This window comes from Mandrillus leucophaeus, unplaced genomic scaffold (genome assembly GCF_000951045.1).
Source record: "Mandrillus leucophaeus isolate KB7577 unplaced genomic scaffold, Mleu.le_1.0 Scaffold64, whole genome shotgun sequence".
NCBI classification, from domain to species: Eukaryota; Metazoa; Chordata; class Mammalia; order Primates; family Cercopithecidae; genus Mandrillus; species Mandrillus leucophaeus.
Genome location: NW_012106919.1, coordinates 3,410,521 through 3,430,001, shown reverse-complemented (window position 1 = coordinate 3,430,001; position 19,481 = coordinate 3,410,521). Strand labels below are relative to the sequence as shown.

General features: G+C 46.8%; 1 protein-coding gene across 2 annotated transcripts in view; it reads left to right on the top strand.

Moving 5' to 3' along the window:
• The first annotated feature begins 219 nt into the window (after positions 1-219).
• SYT6 (synaptotagmin VI) overlaps positions 220-19,481 on the top strand; it is a 61,939-nt gene continuing 42,677 nt past the window's right edge. The window contains exons 1-3 of one of the 2 annotated variants that reach the window (XM_012000790.1): positions 220-440; positions 12,088-12,353; positions 13,908-14,466. In XM_012000790.1, coding sequence (XP_011856180.1) covers positions 12,097-12,353; positions 13,908-14,466 — 816 coding nt within the window. In that variant the 5' untranslated portion in view covers positions 220-440; positions 12,088-12,096. Of the gene's footprint in view, positions 441-12,000; positions 12,354-13,907; positions 14,467-19,481 lie in introns of those variants that run through there. The other variant, XM_012000791.1, reaches the window with a different exon arrangement.

Genomic DNA, 19,481 nt, shown 5'->3' with positions numbered 1-19,481 from the left:
TGCGGGAGGGTCGGCGACGTGGCGGCCGGCCCCGGGTATTTACCTGCTGCACCAGTGCCCTGCAGTCACGCTCGCCGGCTGCCGCGGGGCTTCTTTGTCCCGACGTCTGGAGGGTCCCGGGCGGGAGGGAGTACGGGGTCGTGTCCCCTCCGTGGGGGAGGGGCTGGGGGGGTGAGAGGCCTGGAGAGAATGCGGAGTGGGGGTGGGGAGATCCTGCAGGGACCAGGGCACCGGGGTTCCAGGAGGCTCTGCGGGCTCCATTCCTCCTTGTTCCCCGACCCCGACTCCAGTAGGGCTGGGCCTAGGAGTACTCGGGAGTTGCCCAGTGGCTCCGCATCGCTGGCGCGGGAAGGGGAGAAAGGGGCTGCCAGAGGCGGGAATTTGGTCCCCACGCCCTGCTCCAGGGACGAGATGCCAGGGACCGGCGGTTCCAGGAGCAGGTACAGGTGGGGTAAACTCCCCAGCGGCTACAGGTCCCAGGGTCCTTTCACTTGAGGTTAAAGGTCGTATATAGAGGTAGATACCCATGAGGAACAGTTCAGGGGAGGGGGCAGTAGGCCAAGGGGAGCCTTGGGTGTGTGAGGGGGCTGTATCCAGCCTTGGGGTGACTGGAGCCCACCTGAGCCCCGTGAGGGTCGTAGCAGGCACTGCTCTCCCTAGTTGTGGCAATGTTTAGTCAATGGCTTGATCACTGCAGCAGAAGGGACTGAAGTTAGACATAAAGAAGAACTTCTAGAGGGTAGTATGGAGATGGAGGTTGGGGAAGTTGATTCCCTGCCTTGGAGATTCGCAGAACAGGTTAGGCCTAACAAGTTATTATTATAAGACTCTGGTTCTCTGGTGCCATCCCCTCCCACACCACCCGTTTCCCCATACCCACCAGACACAGAATTTTCCCTATCAGGGAGTCTCTTCCTGCCTCTCCCTACTCCCCAGCTCCCTTCCATCTTTTCCACCAAGGATCCATCTCCAGCGGGGCCTTAATGCTGGTCCTGACCCTCAGAACCTACAGGGTGAGAACATACCTGTGGAGTTCCACCTGGGATGGAAGCTGCCTCTCCTGTCTGTTCAGGGCAGAAATGCCAGGTGTGAGGGTGGAAGTTGCTGGCAGTGGGGCAGGGCTGTATGTACGCAGCACATCTTGGTAGGGGGAGGCACTGGTGTTCTGACTCCGGAGGGATACCCATTATCTGCAATGACAGGTGCCTGGATGGCCAGGTTGAGGGTGAGAAAAGCCTGAGGGGTGAGAGTCAGCAGGCCCAGATGAATTACTATGCCTTCCCTGCAGGCTGTATCAGAAGATGAGTTCGAGTTAGCTCTGGAAAACTTTAACTTTGGCTGCTGAGTCACAAGTCCCGGGAAGCCCAGGGTCCAAGTTGGGAGGCTGAAAGGGATGTGGGGAGGCAGGAGCAGACCCTTTGATCATAGCAAGAGAAAGATAGTGGTTGAGAGTGGCCTTGGGATCTTGAGAATTTAGGTGACCAGAGGGTCTGGGGAGATGCCATGGAGTTCAGGACCAGGCCCTGAAGGACCAGGCCCTTGTTGAGGAAAGGTACAATGCACAACCCTTTAGAACCCAAGGAGATGATATTCTTATTAGTGTGTTTTGAGCTTTAGAGTTCTGGAAGCAGGGTCCAGTATCTAGGAGTTGTAGAGCCCTTAGATTTACAGTTCTAGAAGTTCTCTTCTCTCTCTGACTTTGATGAGAACGTCAAGTAGGGATGGTGGTTTCAGTAGGTGTCATCCCTCTAAGCTCTGTACAAAAGACATGTTCTCTTCTAACTGTCTGAAGCTTATCTTCCCTGTCCACAGAGTTAAGGGTATAACATGTGGCTGCAAATAGTGAGGAGTGGCATTGAGGCATCTGGATCAAGCCAGGTTTCTTTATGGTCTGTATAGGGTTGTCTGGAGTAGGGAAAGCATGCTAAGACAAAGTCCCGACTAAACTAGGTGGCATCCTTTCTAGTCTTGCTTAGGAAAGGAAGCCTGTAAGGACAGAGTCACACTTAGGAACCGAAATCAGAGGAGTCTCTGAAAGTAGAAATAAATAGGGGCATCTGGATCTGGGCACTCCAAATATAATGACACAACTTCATCCCTCCCTTCTTTCTTCTAGGAGCACTGAACTCTTTCTTGCTCCCCAAGGACCCAGGCAGACCCCCTCCTCCTCTCACTAGTTGCAGGTACAAACAGGGAGAGGAGCATAGAGGGAAAAGAATTTCTGACTGTCTGCCCCCAACCTCCATCACTCCAGCCTTGATCCCACATTTAGAAGGCCCACATGCCCTGACCCCTCAGGCAGAAAGGTACAGTTACCATCCGCCAAAATAATAATATTAGTAATTGCTAAATTAGTGCCAATGCTCTCTTAGCTATAACACTCCACATTCGTCTCCAATTTAGCTCTGAATCCCCTAATGATGGTGGAAGCGAGCGCCCAGTCATAAAGCTTGGTGCGGCCGTAATTAGCTTGGCATTGTCTCTCCTCATCACAGCTTTTTCAGGAGCATTAATTCCTTCTCTGTTTGGACTTTGCTAATTATCCCCATTGGTAGCTCAGGCTGGATCTCTGAAAGAAGGAAAGGAAGCAAAAGCCCTCTGCTCCCCTCCCCCCAGCCCTGAATTTTAATTACACCGGCTTCTCCTAATAAACTTACAAGCCCTGGCAGAGCTTATTATTAATGGGCCACATATGAGCCTCAGTACAGAATAGCTCTGTTCTCCTAACACACACACACACACACACACACACACACACTCTCTCTCTCTCTCTCTCTCTCTCTCTCTCTCAGATATTCCTCAGGGACACCTTCTCCAGAGGCCACTGGTTACTTGCCTGGTGGCTGGTGGGCAACCTGAAGTGTCAGCTTTCCAGGGAAGAAGTAAGATGGGGCAGGTGGTGACCAGGCTGGTCATAATCTGAGTCTCTGGGGCTCTGTCCAGGTTCATAGGGTCAGGCCAAAAAGTGGGAGTATCCCTGCCATCCTCTCCTGAGTACAACTAAGAAATGCCTGCCCCCTCCACCCCCTGCCAACTTCTCTGTCCAACCTGGGACTCTACAGCTCAATCTGTAGTCCTCCCAGATATCTGGTTCAAGAGCCCAGATTTGGGCATCAGAAAGTCCTAGGTTCAAATCCCAGCTCTTCTCCTTAATGCACTGTACCCTTGAACAAGTTACCTGGTTAACATCTCTACACTTAGTTTATTTATCTTTAAGCGTGAATACCAATTTCTTAGGGAGGGTAAACATGTTAAATCAGATAATGTAAAGGGCATAATGCTTACTATGTAGAAATAAATAAATAATATTATTAGTATTTTATGAGTGGTTCTGCCAGAATATCTTCTCTTCCCAGGCTAAACACTGTTCTTCCAAGCTCCTGGGCCTCTACGTCACTTGCTCCCTGGCCTCTGGGCTGTGCTTTGTCCATGTCTCTATCTGTGTCTGCACGAGAGCTCCTTGGCAGAGGCAGCTCCTGCTCTCCCCAGCCTGAGCGCTGACCATTTCTGAGGGTCCACCACCAATTCCAGGCCCTGAAGCCAACCTTCTCTGGCTTTGTGATGAGCAGGGAAAATGGTTCTTTCTTTTTGCTTCCTCTTCCCAGTTTATCTCTTCAATTACAATTGGTTAGGAAGAATGCCTGTTACTGTTACAAAATGGATTTTTCTGACATGAGAGCCCATTAGAAAAATGGGAACAATAGCAAGCGATAAGAGTTGCTGATGAATTCTAACACTATGGGTGGAGAAGAGGAGAGGGGGCACTAGGGCTGCCTTTGGAGAAAGAAGTGTCAGTGGGGGAAGATAAGAAAGCCCTGAGCTGCTAATTAATAACCCAGCGTTTTCTGGAAGAGGAGGGAGACCATGGGCCATCACCCCAACAAGACAGTCTCATTTAAGGTGACAAGCAGATTCTACCCTGATGGCCTTGAAGGGGATCTCAACTTCCCAGGAGAGAAGAGGGGCCTGACGCCCCTCGGATGCTTTGTCCTCTGATCTGGTGTCTCCCTTCCCTGGCTCAAAGACTTAGCTTTGTGTCTGTTCTGTATACACAGTCAATTATTATCCTCCACCAAAAAGCAAAACATGAAGAATAACAGCAGCTTACATTTTGGGGACATTCACCATGTACCAGGGCCTGTGTTCAAAGTCTTAGCTTATTTAATATTCACAATGATTCAGAAAGGTAGGAATAATTCGAATCCTGACTAAATAAAAGAGAAAACTAAGATTTGGACAGGTTAAATAACTTGCTCAAGTTCACACAATTAGAAAGCAATGAGGATGGTACACGCTATGCTGTCATTCATTCTGGCACTGCCACCCACCTGAGATGTCCATCCTGTGTCTGAGCACCTGTGAGTCCAGTTTCACAGCCAGGGCTAGGAGCCATGTGTCGCTGTACAAGGCTATGTCACTCGGGTGATCCCAAAGCCTAGTTCCATAGCTGTTTTCTCTCCCATAGGGCTGCTGGATAGCTGGCTACTATGGTTTACCAAATCAGGTGCCCATGAAATACTAGAGCTCTTCTGATGCCTGAATGAAAACATTTCACAATGAATATTGGCTTCTTTTCCCCAAATTTCAAGAAATTTTTCAAGAACATAGGATGTTCTCAATTACAGGTTTTTCTTCCATGATCTTCTTACTCCTTTGGAATTCATTCCTGTTCACCAGCTGGCTGGTGATGGTAACAACAAAGCAACTGAGGAGGCAGCAAGCAAATGAGTGTTAGCAGGAAAGCCTGGAGATGTGTGATCTGAACCATGGTTTTGTTATGTCTCAAGATACAGACAGACCTGGCTACGTCCGAAACTGTTACATTATTTCTGCTAGTCAGATTGTTCTTGGTTTGTGAAGGCAAGGTTAAAACTATCTCTATTGATTAATGTTCATGGTTTGCAGGTGTTCTGCCCACTAAACAAATTTCAAAACTAAGGACTGTTTCAAATTGGGCTGGGCATAACTAATTCTAATAAAAATAGGTAATATTTATTTTATTGCTTATTACATCTTAGGCACTATCCTCAACACTTTTGGTCTCATTTAAACCTTACAATGACCCTATAAGGTAGATACTATTATTACCCCCAATTTATAGATGAGGAAACTGAGGCTGAGAAATGTTACCTAGTTTGCCAAAGGCACACAGTTTAAAACTAGTGGAGGTAGACTGTGAGTGAGCCCAGTCTGACTTCAGGGCAATGCTTCCTTCTCTCTAAGCTGAAGAGGAAGTAAAGAAGAAGACAGGGAAGAAGAATCCAAATACCAAGGAAGTACTTTCTCTTTTTCAGGGCTGGGCTGAGCCCTCTCTCCCTTACTGGAGGCTTACTTCTCACTTTTCCTGAAGTGAATGCGTGGTGTAAATTGGAAGAGCACTGGATCAGGACTCAGAAACTGGTGGAGTTGCCCATCAAAGTTCTAGCTGCCTCAGGGGGTCAAAGTTCAAACAAGATGTGAATGGGGAAAGGATTTTGAAGTCTCTTTGTGCACCTGTGATTTCCTAGGGGACATGTCCCAGTGGGTTGGCCCCAGCAAACCCAGAGTTGAAAGGCACACAGCTTAGGTTATCTGGGCAGCCCTTAGGCTGTACCTCAATGTACCTTAAACTAGGAGATGAGGGCTGTCTGAGTTCGAGGACATGTATAGCGATTTTAAAGGGGGTAAATCCTCTACAATCACCTCCCTCCCTGCTGCTTGTTTCTGGTCTTACCAGCCTTGCTCACCAACCTTGCATCTCTTGTGAAGATGAACCCACTCAGTGTTTGAGACCTAATTCTCCTTGTACTGCCTGCCAGTGAGATGTCAAAAGCCCAGGCTCCTCTAGTCCTGGAAGAAGATTCTTCAGGCACAGGACGGGCCTCCTGGTCTCATATAACCACTATTGGGCGCTGGGTGCTGATTCCAATAACCCATGCTCTCTGCCTTCCCTAATCACAGCTCTGAGGGAAGAGCAGCTGGGGGTCATGTGGAGAAGCAATCTAAATAGCAACCACACGGAGGAAAACCTCATTCTCCTGCCCCACCCCCTTCTCCTACCTCTCTTTTCATTTACGAATTCAATTTTTTGTCAGGCTGAACATTTAAATGCACTGTATGCTCTCTAGATTCCCCCTACCCCCTTCTCATTAAAATTCTAATTATCACCAGAACAAGTAAGATGTATGATCAAAGGAAAGCAAAGCCCTAGAAACACCTTTTGTTTTGAGGTGAGTCATATTGCAGAGAATGCATCCAGAACAGCTGTAACAAAGAACAGATGTGAAGGGCTAGAGATGGCCGGATATGTAGAATAAGGACACATATAGCTGTGGTGACTTTCCCGGTGAGCCCACTAGGATAAAGGCCTAAAGAAACAGTCTCCAAATTATTTAGATCCTGAACTCATAACAGGTTAAAAAAAACAACTTAGTGCCTCCAATATATGTTTTTTTTGTTCCCAAGTTACATACATGTTTCACAGAGGTGATACTTCAGAACCAGACTGGCTCAGTTGTAGCCCTGTTTCACCACTTACTAGTTGTGTGACCTGGGTAATCTATTTAACCTTCTGTGCCTCAGTTTCCACATCTGTAAAATGAGGATAATAATCATATCTTTTTCATTGGAGAGGATTAAATAAGTGAATAGATATAAAGCTCTTTGAACCTTAGACATAGTAATGTTGAATACATTGCCTAAATCTAATAATAATATGCTATTATTCCTGTCAACCTGTATATTAAAATTTTGATTTCTTTTAAAGATTATAAATATTAAAATGGCTTGGTTTTTTGTCTCTTGTGTCCCCCCTGCCCCAAGGTTCACCCCCATTGGAGACACCACCACATTGGAGACCTTTAGTATAGAAGTTGACTTAGAATGAGCTTTCCTGGTGTCCAGCAGTCTCAGGTGAAGAACTAGCTCTAGCTCCTTTGGCCAGGAAAAGGCTCTAATGTCTCTGTGCAGGGAGCCAGGCGTTGGGAAGGCTTGAGAAGGGGTGGTGGTAGGTGGCTCAGGACTTGAGGATTCTCTGCTATTATTCTCTATTCTCAGAGGTGACAGCTGATCTAGGCAAGTAACTTGCAGCAAAGAAGTCAAAAGGCAGTGCTGGCTTCCCAGAGAGAGTGGCTGATATCCTCACCTCCTTCTTGGCCCCTCTGATGTGGGATGTCTTTCCCTGGAGCCTATGTGCTGTGGGAGTACCTGGATCCCCTTAGGAGGGGCCTGGGCATTTTTGTATCCCAAGCCTAGCCCAGAACTTGGCACATGGCAAGTACTCAGTAAATGTTGCTTGAACTTAATTGAAATGAGAGCTAATTACAGCCTCCTCATATATCATTCTTTCATTCACTCATTCATTCCATGTGTCAGTTTCTATGCGAGGCCCTGAGTCAGACAAAGAGGCAAAACATGTGTCAAAGTAGCCTACAGTTTAACCAGAGACAGACAGGCCAGGGCAGAGGAAAGAGTGCCAGGCTGAGTGGTGGACATCTGGACCCTAGTCCAGGTTCTGTGTCTGACCAACCTGTGACTCCAAGCAAGTCCCTTCTGTGGACCACTGCTCCCATCTTTAAAGGCACAGCCTGGACTCAGTACTTGTGGGGTCAATTCTCACCTTAAATAGTAATATTTTTAAGGCATTTGGACAGGCTAAGACAGAGGCTGCAAACTTACAGGCTTTCATGGGCCAGACAGGGAACAGGGAGTGGAAGGTTGAACTGGTGAGGACATATCCTTACAAAGAGAGTCACCAGTTCCCACTATGTGGGAGCCCTTGTCAATTACAAGTCATTCGTCTTTTCCAGTGAAGTCAGAAGTCTGGGGTGATGAAGATGGTGGAATTTCTTAACATTTCAATCATCAAGCAAGCCAAACAAAACTCCTCTGCTAGCTTGTCCACAGTAACGTTTTTGCAAACCCTGCAAGGTATGCCCTTGGTTCGGAGCCTTCTGACTTCTCTACTCTGAGCAAGAAGAGGCCTTGGACTCAAAGGTTCATTCCCAAATTTGGAGAGGAAAGTGGGATGGGAGGTTTGCTTAATAATTTCTCACAAAGAGGGGCATCCCTCATAGGGGCATACCCTTTTCTCGGGATAATGGGCATCCCTGGGGTTAGGGGTGGGCTGGGGGTGGGGCAGTGAGTGCCCACCTCCAAACCAATCACAACATTTAAAACACCATTTTTATAGCAAAGCTCTTGAATAGCCACAGGAATGGAAGAGGACAGCTCTAGGAATCATTTGTACATGAATACCTTGGAGATATTGTAGGTTCAGTTATAGACCGCTGCAATAAAGCATATATCAAAATAAAGCAAGTCACACAAATTTTCGGTTTCCCAGTGCATATAAAAGTTATATATATTTACACACACACACACATACACACACACGTAAGTTATATATACTTATATGTGTGTATATATATAAGTTATATTATATATACATATAAGTATATATAACTTATACATATATACATATGTATGTATATATAGATCTATATAACTTTTATACTATACTACTTTTATACTATATATGTATGTGTATATATACACACATAACTTTTATAATATGCTACTTTTATACTATATATACATATATGTATATAGAACTTTTATACATAAAAGTATTTGTAATTTATATATATGCATATGTAAACATATATTTAACTTTGTGTAATTCTATTGTGCACTTAATAGGCTACAGTATATTTTATAAAAATATTTTCTAAAAATAAATAGAATTATTAGAATAGCATAATAGAATTAAACAAAATATATATACAGTATAAAATATGCATATATATAGTATAAAATATACTGTAGTCTATTACGTATATACAGTATATACATATATGTGAATATATACATATATGTATATATACATATATGTGAATATATACAGTATAAAATATGCTGTAATATACTGTAAATATAATGGCATCAAGAATGGTGAATCCTATTCAGATGGTTTTCAATTTACTTTGACCAGATCCATCAGAGGAATCACTATGCGTGGCAGCTAAAGCCTTACAAAACGTATACAATGTAATATATATACCTATACATATATATACATGTATACAGTGTAAAATATACTGCAGCCCCTTAAGTGTGCAATAGAATTACACCCAAAAACAATATATATCTTAATTTTAAAAACTTGATTGCTAAAAAATGCTAACAATCTGAGCCTTCAGGGAGTCTTAATGTCTTCTTGATGGTGGAGGGTCTTTCTTCGATGTTGATGACTGCTGACTGATCAGTTTGGTGGTTGCTGGTGGCTGGAGTGGCTGTGGTAATTTCTTAAAATAAAAAAACAGTGAGTTTGCTGCGTCAATGAACTTTTCCTTTCACTAAAGATCTCTCTGTAGCATGCACCGCTGTCTGAGAGCACTTTATCCACAGTAAAACTTCTTTCAAAATTGGACTTCATCCTCTCAAACTTTGCTACTACTTTATCAACTAAGGTTATGTACTATTCTAAATCCTTTGTGGTCATTTCAACAATGTCCACAGCATCTTTACCAGGAGTAGATTTTATCTCAAGAAACTACTTTATTTACTCATCCACAAGAAGCAACTCCTCATCCATTCTTCAGGCTCCACTTCTAATTCTAGTTCTCTTGCTATTTCCACCACATCTGCAGTTACTTCCTTCACTGACGTCTTGAACCCCTCAAAGCCATTGATGATGTTTGGAATCAACTTCTTTTAAATTTCTGTTAATGTTGATATTTTTACCTTTTCCCCTGAATTATGAATGTTCTTAATGGCATCAAGAATGGTGAATCCTATTCAGATGGTTTTCAATTTAGTTTGCCCAGATCCATTAGAGGAATCACTCTCTATGACAGCTGAAGCCTAAGATTTGAAAGTTGAAGTTACTCCTTGATCCATGGGCTGCAGAATGGATGTTGTGTTAGCCGGCATGAAAACAACATTAATCTCCTTGCACACCTCCATCAGAGCCCTTGGGTGACTAGGTGCATAGTCAATGAGCAGTAATATTTTGAAAGGAATCATTTCTTCTGAGCAGTAAGTCTCAACAGTGGGCTTAAAATATCCAGTAAACCATTCTTAAACAGATGTGCTATTATCCAGGTTTTGTTGTTCCATTTTTAGAGCATAGGCAGAGTAGACTGAGCATAATTCTTAAGGACTGTAGGATTTTTGGAATGGTAAATGAGCATTGTTTTCATCTTAAAGTCATCAGCTATGTTAGCCCCTAAAAAGAGAGTCAGTCTGTCCTTTGAAACTTTGAAGCCAGGCATTGACTTCCCCCTTCTAGCTGTGCAAGTCCTAGATAGCATCTTCTTCCAATATAAGGCTATTTCTTATACACTGAAAATCTGTTTTTCAGTGTAGTCACCTTCATCAATTATCTTAGCTAGATCTTTTGAATCACTTACTGAAGTTTTTACATCAGCACTTGCTGCTGCTTCTTTGAACTTTTACATTATGGAGAGGACTTCTTTCCTTAAACCTCAAGAACCAACCTCTGCTAGAATCAAACTTTTCCTCTGCAGCTTCCTCTCCTCTTTCAGTCTTCATAGAATGAAAGAAAGGTACTGTCTTGCTCTGGATTAGGCTTTGGCTTAAGGGAATGTTGGGGCTGGTTTGAACTTCTGTCCAGACCACTAAAGCTTTCTCCACATCAGCAATAAGAGTATTTTGCTTTCTTATCATTTGTGTGTTTGCTGGAGTAGTACTTCTGATTACCTTTGAGAACTTTTTCTTTGCATTCACAACTTGGCTATGGGGCACAAAATGCCTCACTTTTGGTCTGTCTTGGCTTTTGATATGCCATCCTTACTAAGTTTAATTATTTCTAGCTTTTGATTTAAAATGAGAGTCATGTGATACTTTCTTTGACCTAAACACTTACAAGTCAAAGTAAGGTTATTAATTGGCCTAATTTCAATATTGTTGTGTCTCAGCAAATAGAGAGGCCTAAGGAGAGGAATGGCCAGCCAGGGGAGTGGTCAGAACACACACAATATTTATCAATTAGGTTGGCCATCTTACGTGGGTGCAGCTCAGGACGTCTCAAAACAATGACAATAGGAATATCCAAGATCACTGATCACAGATCATAGATCACCATAACAACTGTAATAGTAATTTAAAAGTTTGAAATAATGTGAGAATTACCAGAACGTGACACACAGACACAAAATGTGCACACGCTGTTGGAAAACAGCAAAAGACTTTTTCAAGGCAGGGTTGCCACAAAGCTTCAGTTCGTAAAAAACACAGTATCTGTGAAGCACAATAAAGTGAAGCATAGTAAAATGAACTGTGCCTGTATTTAGCTTTGACGTGCTCTGTGTGGATCAGATTCCAACTTAATAGAAGTATTTATTGAGCCTACTATGCACAGACTTCTGGGAGTACAGAAGAACATAATCCTTGCCCTTAAAGAGGCTATGCTGACTCTCATTCACTTGAAGTCAACTCAATGTTTATTGAGTTCCTGTCTTGGGCTCAGTGGGGATGGGATAAAGAAGAAAAGAGGATGAGTTAGCCGGTGTCTGCCCCCCAAGGTATCACAGCCTGTTAAGGAAGTAGGCTGTAGACAAAAATGACTCTAGGTCTGGCCATAGTAGCAGCTTTAATAGAAATTCAAACAGCGTCTGAACATGCATGCTTCACGAATTTGCACATTTGCTTAGGCTACTATTTAAATTACTTTCCTTTCCCTGTGCACATGCCAATAGGCAGTAGAGAAGACAGCCCAGGTGCTCCCCAAGCTGGCTGGGGGGAGGGGGTGGGGGCGGGAAAGAGGATGATGCTGGAAGAATCAGATTGAGGTGAACACAAGGCTGCAGATATTCCACGAAGTAGACAATCAAGAGTCAACCCTGAAACCACCTCTCCCTCTGACCTGGCAGCTTTCTCATGACCATTCTTCTCTCTTCTTCCGTCTTTGTCCCTTCTGTGTGCCCCCTCCTCCAACACCCTCACCCGCTTCTCCCCGCCTCTGTCTGTCTGTCCCTCCCTGCCTGGCTCATGCCGAGGGCAGGCACCTCTGTCAGCCTCCTCGCAGTTGTAGTTATTGTGTGTGGCGTGGCCCTGGTGGCAGTTTTTCTCTTTCTCTTTTGGAAGCTGTGCTGGATGCCCTGGAGGAACAAGGAGGCCTCCAGTCCCTCTTCTGCTAATCCCCCCTTGGAAGCCCTCCAGAGCCCCAGCTTCAGAGGCAACATGGCGGACAAGCTGAAGGACCCCAGCACCCTGGGTTTCCTGGAGGCGGCCGTGAAGATCAGCCACACATCCCCAGATATCCCAGCTGAGGTGCAGATGTCGGTCAAGGAGCACATCATGCGTCACACGCGGCTGCAGCGGCAAACTACAGAGCCAGCCTCATCCACCAGGTGAGGAGTGGACCGCTCCCTTCCCTGATCCCACACCTCCACACTCCCTTAATACATCTATGGGATTCCAGCCTGTGAGGATCAGAGATCAGAAATAATAACACATATCCTTTGATGGAGAAATATGTCAGAAGATGTGATCCATGATGAGTGATCAATGAGGAGGAAAGACTTCACGAAAGGGAAACCTTTGAGGCTGGTTGCTGTACATGTGGTGTGCACTTGGGGTATGTGTGGATATGAGGGGAATGGAATAGTGGAATTGGGGAGTGTCGGATGTTTGGAAGGAAAGGCTTCAGGCAGAAGGAAGAGAACGGCAAAGGCCTAGAGAGGTAAGAGTTCATGGTGTGTTTAGGGATATGTCAGTAAAGCCCGATAGCTACAGTCTGCAGTGCATGGCAGATAAGGCAAGAGAGTCTTAATAGTTTGAGAATGAGGATTCCTTTAAAGCCTTTCAGAGTTCCCTGTATGACAACAATTGTAAATACATACAGCATCCTTTAACTGAAAATAGCAACAAGAAAAACGTAAGGACAAAAACCTACCCCAAATTCAGAAACACTTTTAAAAGATGTGGCGCAAGCATGCGTAAGGCATTGTATTTACTCAAAACGTAGGGCTCTGATGGATTCCTAGGTCCCTGCAATGGCTCTCCAGGCCCTCAGGGGACCAACCAAAGAGAATGAGTCCTGATCTTCAGACTGGAGGCCAGGAATGAACATGCTGGGGGTCACACTGACAGTTTGTCATATGGCCTTGGGCAAGTTCCTCACCTTCCCTTAGCCTCGCTTTTTCCAACTGTAAAATAAGGCTGATGACTTTTATATGGCAGTTGTGAGGAGCCAATGGAAGAATGAATGTAATCGATAAGGAGAGCTAACACATATATTGCTTATGATTATGCTTGGCTCTGTTCTAAGCACTTCATATGTAATCAATTCATTTTACTCTCACAGCAATCCTATGTGGTTGTTACTTTTATTATCCTCGTTTTTATGGCACAGAGAGGTTAAATAACTTCCCCAAGATCTCAACTGGAAAGTGACAGAGCCAAGACTGACCTATGCAGTCTAACTCCAAAGCCCATGATTTTACCACTCCGCTGCCTGCTGTATAGCAAATGCCCAACGAATGGAGATGCTGATGACGGTGATGAAGGGGGTGCCACATTGATGATAAGAAGGGATGGTCCTTCTCTTAAGGGATCTCATGATTTAATAAGGAAACCAGAGTTTTGTCTACTAGGAAGTAAACCTAAAAAGCAGGTAACAGAAAAGCAGGAAAAAGTGATTATGATAGCAATGGCTAACATTTATTGAGCTTACTATATATCAGGCGCCATTCCAACTACTTTACATATATTAAGACATGTAATGCTCACCACAACCTTGTACACCAAGTGTGTGCAGAGGAAAAGTGGGGTCAAGAAGAGGAAGGAAGAGGGGGCTCAACAAGGGATACAATGAGCCAGGGCTTCCAGGCTCGTGTCTGCCTTCATCCCCCTTCCCCTGAGCCCTGACCACACTCCCTCTGCCCCCTCCTGCCCTCTACCAGGCACACGTCCTTCAAGCGCCACCTGCCAAGGCAGATGCACGTCTCCAGTGTAGACTATGGCAACGAGCTTCCACCAGCAGCAGAGCAGCCCACCAGCATTGGCCGCATCAAGCCTGAGCTCTACAAGCAGAAGTCGGTGGATGGGGACGATGCCAAGTCTGAGGCCACCAAAAGCTGCGGGAAGATCAACTTCAGCCTACGTTATGATTACGAGACGGAGACCCTGATTGTGCGTATCCTGAAGGCTTTTGACCTCCCTGCCAAGGACTTTTGCGGAAGCTCTGACCCTTATGTCAAGATCTACCTCCTGCCTGACCGCAAATGCAAGCTGCAGACCCGGGTGCACCGCAAGACCCTGAACCCCACCTTTGATGAGAACTTCCACTTCCCTGTGCCCTATGAGGAGCTGGCTGACCGCAAGCTGCATCTCAGCGTCTTCGACTTCGACCGCTTCTCCCGCCATGACATGATTGGTGAGGTCATCATGGACAACCTCTTTGAGGCCTCTGATCTGTCTCGGGAAACCTCCATCTGGAAGGACATCCAATATGCCACAAGTGTGAGTACAGCCCTGTTCCTTGGCTTTTCGAGGATTTGTGGTTCTGGGTTGGGTTGGACGTGTCCCCAACCCCTCATTTCCTAGAGACAAATGGGCCTTTTCCCTTTGGGATAGGAAGAGGGACTCTGGAAACTGCCCAGTGGCCCAGCCTACCCTTGCACTCTGCCCCAGGTTGGAATGGCAGACAGCAGAGTCCCCATGTAGCTAGGAAGGGGAGGGATTTTTTATCTGTGGCTTCTGGTTGCATGTTCTGGGATGGTTCTTTCTACTGAGAGTACTGATATAGAGAGTACTGATATAGATACAGAAACCTGGCATAGGCAATCGAAACAGGCCATATCAATTAGGCTGAACCAGGCTATGCTGCAGCAGCAAACGATCTGAGGATTTTGTGGCTTTAGACAACCAAAGTTTATGCCTTGTTCATGTTTCGTGTGCTTTGCATCTGGGCTGGGGACTCTACTCCACCTTGTTACCTGGGGACCCAAGCCAACAGACGCTGCATTTAGACACGGGCCCCCACAGTTAAACATCCGGAGGAAGAGGAAGTGGCAAATCATGCACTGTTTATTAAAGCTTCCATGCAGAAGTGACACATGTCACTTCCACTCCCATTAGAACAAGACACATGGTAACTCCTAATATCGAGGCAGAAGGGGCAAATTAATCCTACCGAGTGCCCAGAAGGAGAGCTGGACATACCTAATGAACAGCACGAATGACGACACAGAGCAGAGTCCCTTCGCTTGGGCATTGTTTTCCCAGTCATGTATGGGAGATGGGGGAGGCCAGCCCAAAAGGAGACCTGACTAACCCGTACACAGGAGGTGGGTGCTGGGCTGTTTGCAATCAGCTGGAATTAACCAGGGAAGGTTTCAAGGAGCTGAGGCTCAAGTTGGCTTTTAAGAGAAGAGAGCACAGGTTTGGCACAGAGAACTGGAGAGGGCACATCTGGAGCCCTTCGGTCTGGCATAGCCCTTCGCTCCAGTCCCAAGTTGAGGAAACTGTATAGCTGCATCCTGCAGGTATAGCTAGTGTCCTCTCTCTAAGCCACCCCCCCACCCCCAGGCAGCTAAGAGCTCAGTGGGGGCGTTCCCTCCAAGCTTCAGTGGCCTTGCATCTGCTGTCTTGAGTGCTAACAGGTTGAGCAGCAACCTGGATATTTCCTGCGCTGTATCTCTGAGGAGGGGCGACCCCACTCTGTCTGCAGACTCCCGCTCAGATAGTCAATACTCAATATCTCTGTGTTGAGCCTGTGAAGAGAGGGGCTGGGAAAATCAGCCCTGCTCTGGCGTGCAAAGGGTGTAAATCTTGATTTGTTCGAAGTGAGAAAGCTTGGTGGGCTCTGCTTACACCCCAGGAAGAGTCTGGGGGACACCCCATTCTCATAACTTGTGCTGACTTTGACCAGTCCAGCCCAATGGCCCAGTGCCTCCCCCACCTTTGCTTTCCTGAAATGTCATCCCTAAGAAGAACATAAGTAGCCGGCTGGCTAGCAGGCAGACGGGGCGGCAGACAGGGCGGATCAGAACAGCAGCTGTGCGGCAGCCCCGGGCCCGAGCGCTCCACCCCATAAATCACTCTGAAGTTTACATCTGGTGCAGCTCTTCCCTGTGGTCTCCTTAGGCTGTGGTTTCATTATGGTAACTGGGCAGGTAGAGAAAAGCAGCTCAGCCTTCCTCAGAGTGAGGCTGCCACCCAGGGAAGGGCGTGAGGGCCAGGGGCTGCAGGAAGCAGAGCTCAGCTCAGCCCTTCTAGGAGCCTCCTTTGCTCCTTGCCAGAGTCCACCATCTGGTGTCTTTGGCTCTAGGCATGACTGGAAGCCTCATGCCTGGGATAAGCAGTCTGTGCCCAAGCACACTTCTCACCTGGATGCACCTTTCCATATCCGAGAACCCCGTGGCTGTCCTGCCCTTGTCCCATCACCACTTCCCCAGCCTGGCTTCTGAAAAGGGCAGATCAACCAAAGAGCATGGAACAGATCACCACCATCCTCATCATCCTCAACTATTATCATTATAGCCCCCCTCCCTCTCCTCCTCCTAAGAACACTGTGCCAGGCATGGGGGTGAGGGGGGCCTGGGGTAGGAAACAGCCTCTTTGACCCACAGAAATTGTCATCTAATTACAGAGACAGGAAAAGTCCATGCAGTAGCTGGCAGTGCAAAGCAGCAAATACGATCCGCTGTGTACGGTTGTAGGAGCCTTAGAGTTAGGACAGCTGGTGAAGGTCTCCTGGAGAAGAACTAAATCAGGTGGGGAAGGACGGTCATAAATAAGTCAACAGCCCAAAAGGAAGGGACAGCATTCCAGCCAGGAGCAGAGGGAGTCCAGGCGCAGCGGGAGTCCAGGTGCAGAGGGAGTCCAGGCGCAGAGGGAGTCCAGGCGCAGAGGGAGTCCAGGCGCAGCGGGAGTCCAGGAGCAGAGGGAGTCCAGGCACAGAGCGAGTCCAGGTGCAGAGGGAGTCCAGCTGCAGGAGTTTCCCAAGCTGCAGAGCCGCACCCATGCTCAGCCAGTCTGTCTTACTGTCTGTCTGAGCTGGATGTTTCTTCTCAAGTGAGTCCCCTGCCACCCTCCAACCCACGGCCCCACCAGCAGATAGAATTCTCAGGAGCAGGTTCATCACCCTGCCAGGCAAGGACTCAAGCAAAAAGAGGGGGAAGAGGTGCAAGAAGGCTGGTGCTTGTACCTATTTGTGGTGCTGTCACATTTTAATTATTTGGGGGCCAGGGGGCCCAAGTCATCATAGTCACCAGGAATGACAGAGCACTGGGTGTATATGAATTTCCACAGCCAGCACAATGGGGAGCAATACTGACGAGCTGAGCACAGCCAACAGCCAGCTCCCATCTCTCCCATGTGTCTGATTCCATTCCCAGAGCTGCCCTTTGGACCTAAGCTCAGGAATCCAGCAGCTTCAGAAAAACACCTGACATTTCTGCCTCTTGCCTTTGCCAACAAGTTCTCCATGTCAGGCAGGCCTGTTCCCACCTCTCTGCCTGGTGCAAACCAATCCACCTTTCAGAGCCTAACTGCCGTCATCCTCCATGTGGCCTCCCGGTCTCACAGCAGCTGCCTCTCCAGTGTGTTCTCTGTATCCCCAAGTTATATCCTGAGTCATATTCTACCTTGTAAAGTCCTTCCAATGGCTCAGGAATGGCTTGTGACCCACATTTGACTTTCTCTTGTATTTTCCCTCAGGGCTGAGTGTAAGAACCCAGTACTTTCTTGTTAAATGACCAGTGGCTTACTTAATTCAATTAAAACTATATATGGGTGCCCAAGGAAAAGACTATTAAAGAAGCAGTTGGAATTGAATGGAGTTAACCTGGGAAGGCTTCTTGGAGGAGAAGCAGCTCAAGTAGTATTTAGAAAATGGCTTAGAGCCAGGCTTGGTTGGGAGAGACCCAGCCTGTGCTCTTGTTCAGAGGTGAATGGGATGGTTTGTGTCTGGGGTAACCAGTCAGATCAGGTAGTCTGGACCAAAGCAGAGGGTCTGTGACCCACACGCTGAGCAGAAGGAAAGGTGCCATGAGAAAGGGGACTTGGAGGCTGCTCTGTGCTCACCAAAGTGATGTGAATGCTGCCTGTGTTGCTCCCTGAGTTTGTGCAGGAGAGTCAGATTGAGCCCTGGCAGGTGGCACCAGGCAGGTCCCTTGTTCCCGCCCCCGCCCTTGTGCTTGACTTGAAGTACCAAAGCCTGAAACATTTGCATTGTTTTCTCACAAACACAGAACCCTGAGCTCAAGGCTAGTGAAGGGGAGGTACACATCCGGGGAGTCTAGCTCTTTGTTAATTGCAAATCTTAAGCCTCAAGGGACACTCACCTCCCTACCCTAGATTGTTCCAGAGGGAAGTCTGGGCAGCACAGCAGCTCATATGCCCCACTGGCTGGAGAGCCAGAGCAAACCGGGCCTGCAGGACAGTCAGAGGCCTCTTGCATTGTGTGGAATTAAGAAACTCAGGCCTGGGATGGAAATTTTGGGAGTTCACCACACCCATTCCAGCCCTGGGAAGCGCTGCCCTCCTGCTTTCCCCATCTCTCCTCCTGCCTGGCTTGCCCAAGGGCCCCTGATGGTCTCTTGGGCATACCCAGAGCTTTGCCAATCTCTCCAACTAGAGCTTCAATTGGCTAAAATCACCATGCTCTTCCCTCCTAGCGTCTTCTGCCCCCAGTCTCATTATTTCTAAATAAAGCTGTAGATTTATCATTATAATAGAGCTGCTGTCACCCGGGTTTGCTAACATCTCTAATCTTGTAGTGATTGCTACAGAGGACTCAGACCCCACCGCACACAACTATTCCTGTGGCTATTCCCTCTCCTTCACTGTAGTGGGAGACGAAGGCTGTAATTGGGGCCATAAATATGTGCTGTGCTTGGTGGTGCTAATGGATTCAGCCATCTTCCTGCCTTACCAGGTCCCTACTAGTTTAGAGTGTGCATGTGTGTGTGTGTGCATGTGTGTTGTTTTTGGACTAGGCTAGAGTGTGTGTGTGCATGCATGTGTATGTGTATGTTTGTGAGTGTGCATTTGTGTGTGTGTGTGTTTTAGGGGTGATGAAGTGTTCCATATACTTCCAGAGAACCTGGACTGAGGGTATGCAGGGAGGAAGGGAGGCCTTAAATGGTAGAATAGCCTCTGGTCGGAAATGAGCAGGGCTGTGCAGAAGGAGTGCAGGCTTTATTGTCAACCCACCCTGAGTTGCATTCTAACTTCCTCACTTTCTAGCTTTAAAACCTTGGGACATTATCTAAACTGTGCCTCAGGTTTGACATCAGCAAGACGGGGATAATAATGGCTTCTAGTCCTATTGGTATTATATGTAGTAAATGAAACAGAGTACACAGCCACCCAGGACAGCACTGTCACAGAGTAATTGCTGAGCCCTATTCCTCTGGTGCCTTCCTGCTATAACACTCCCAGGCCTGACCTTCCCCTTCAGTCCAGGTCACCTGTTCTGACTGGTTGTTGGATATTATGATTCCTTTTTTATTTCTTGTCTTGGCTATGCC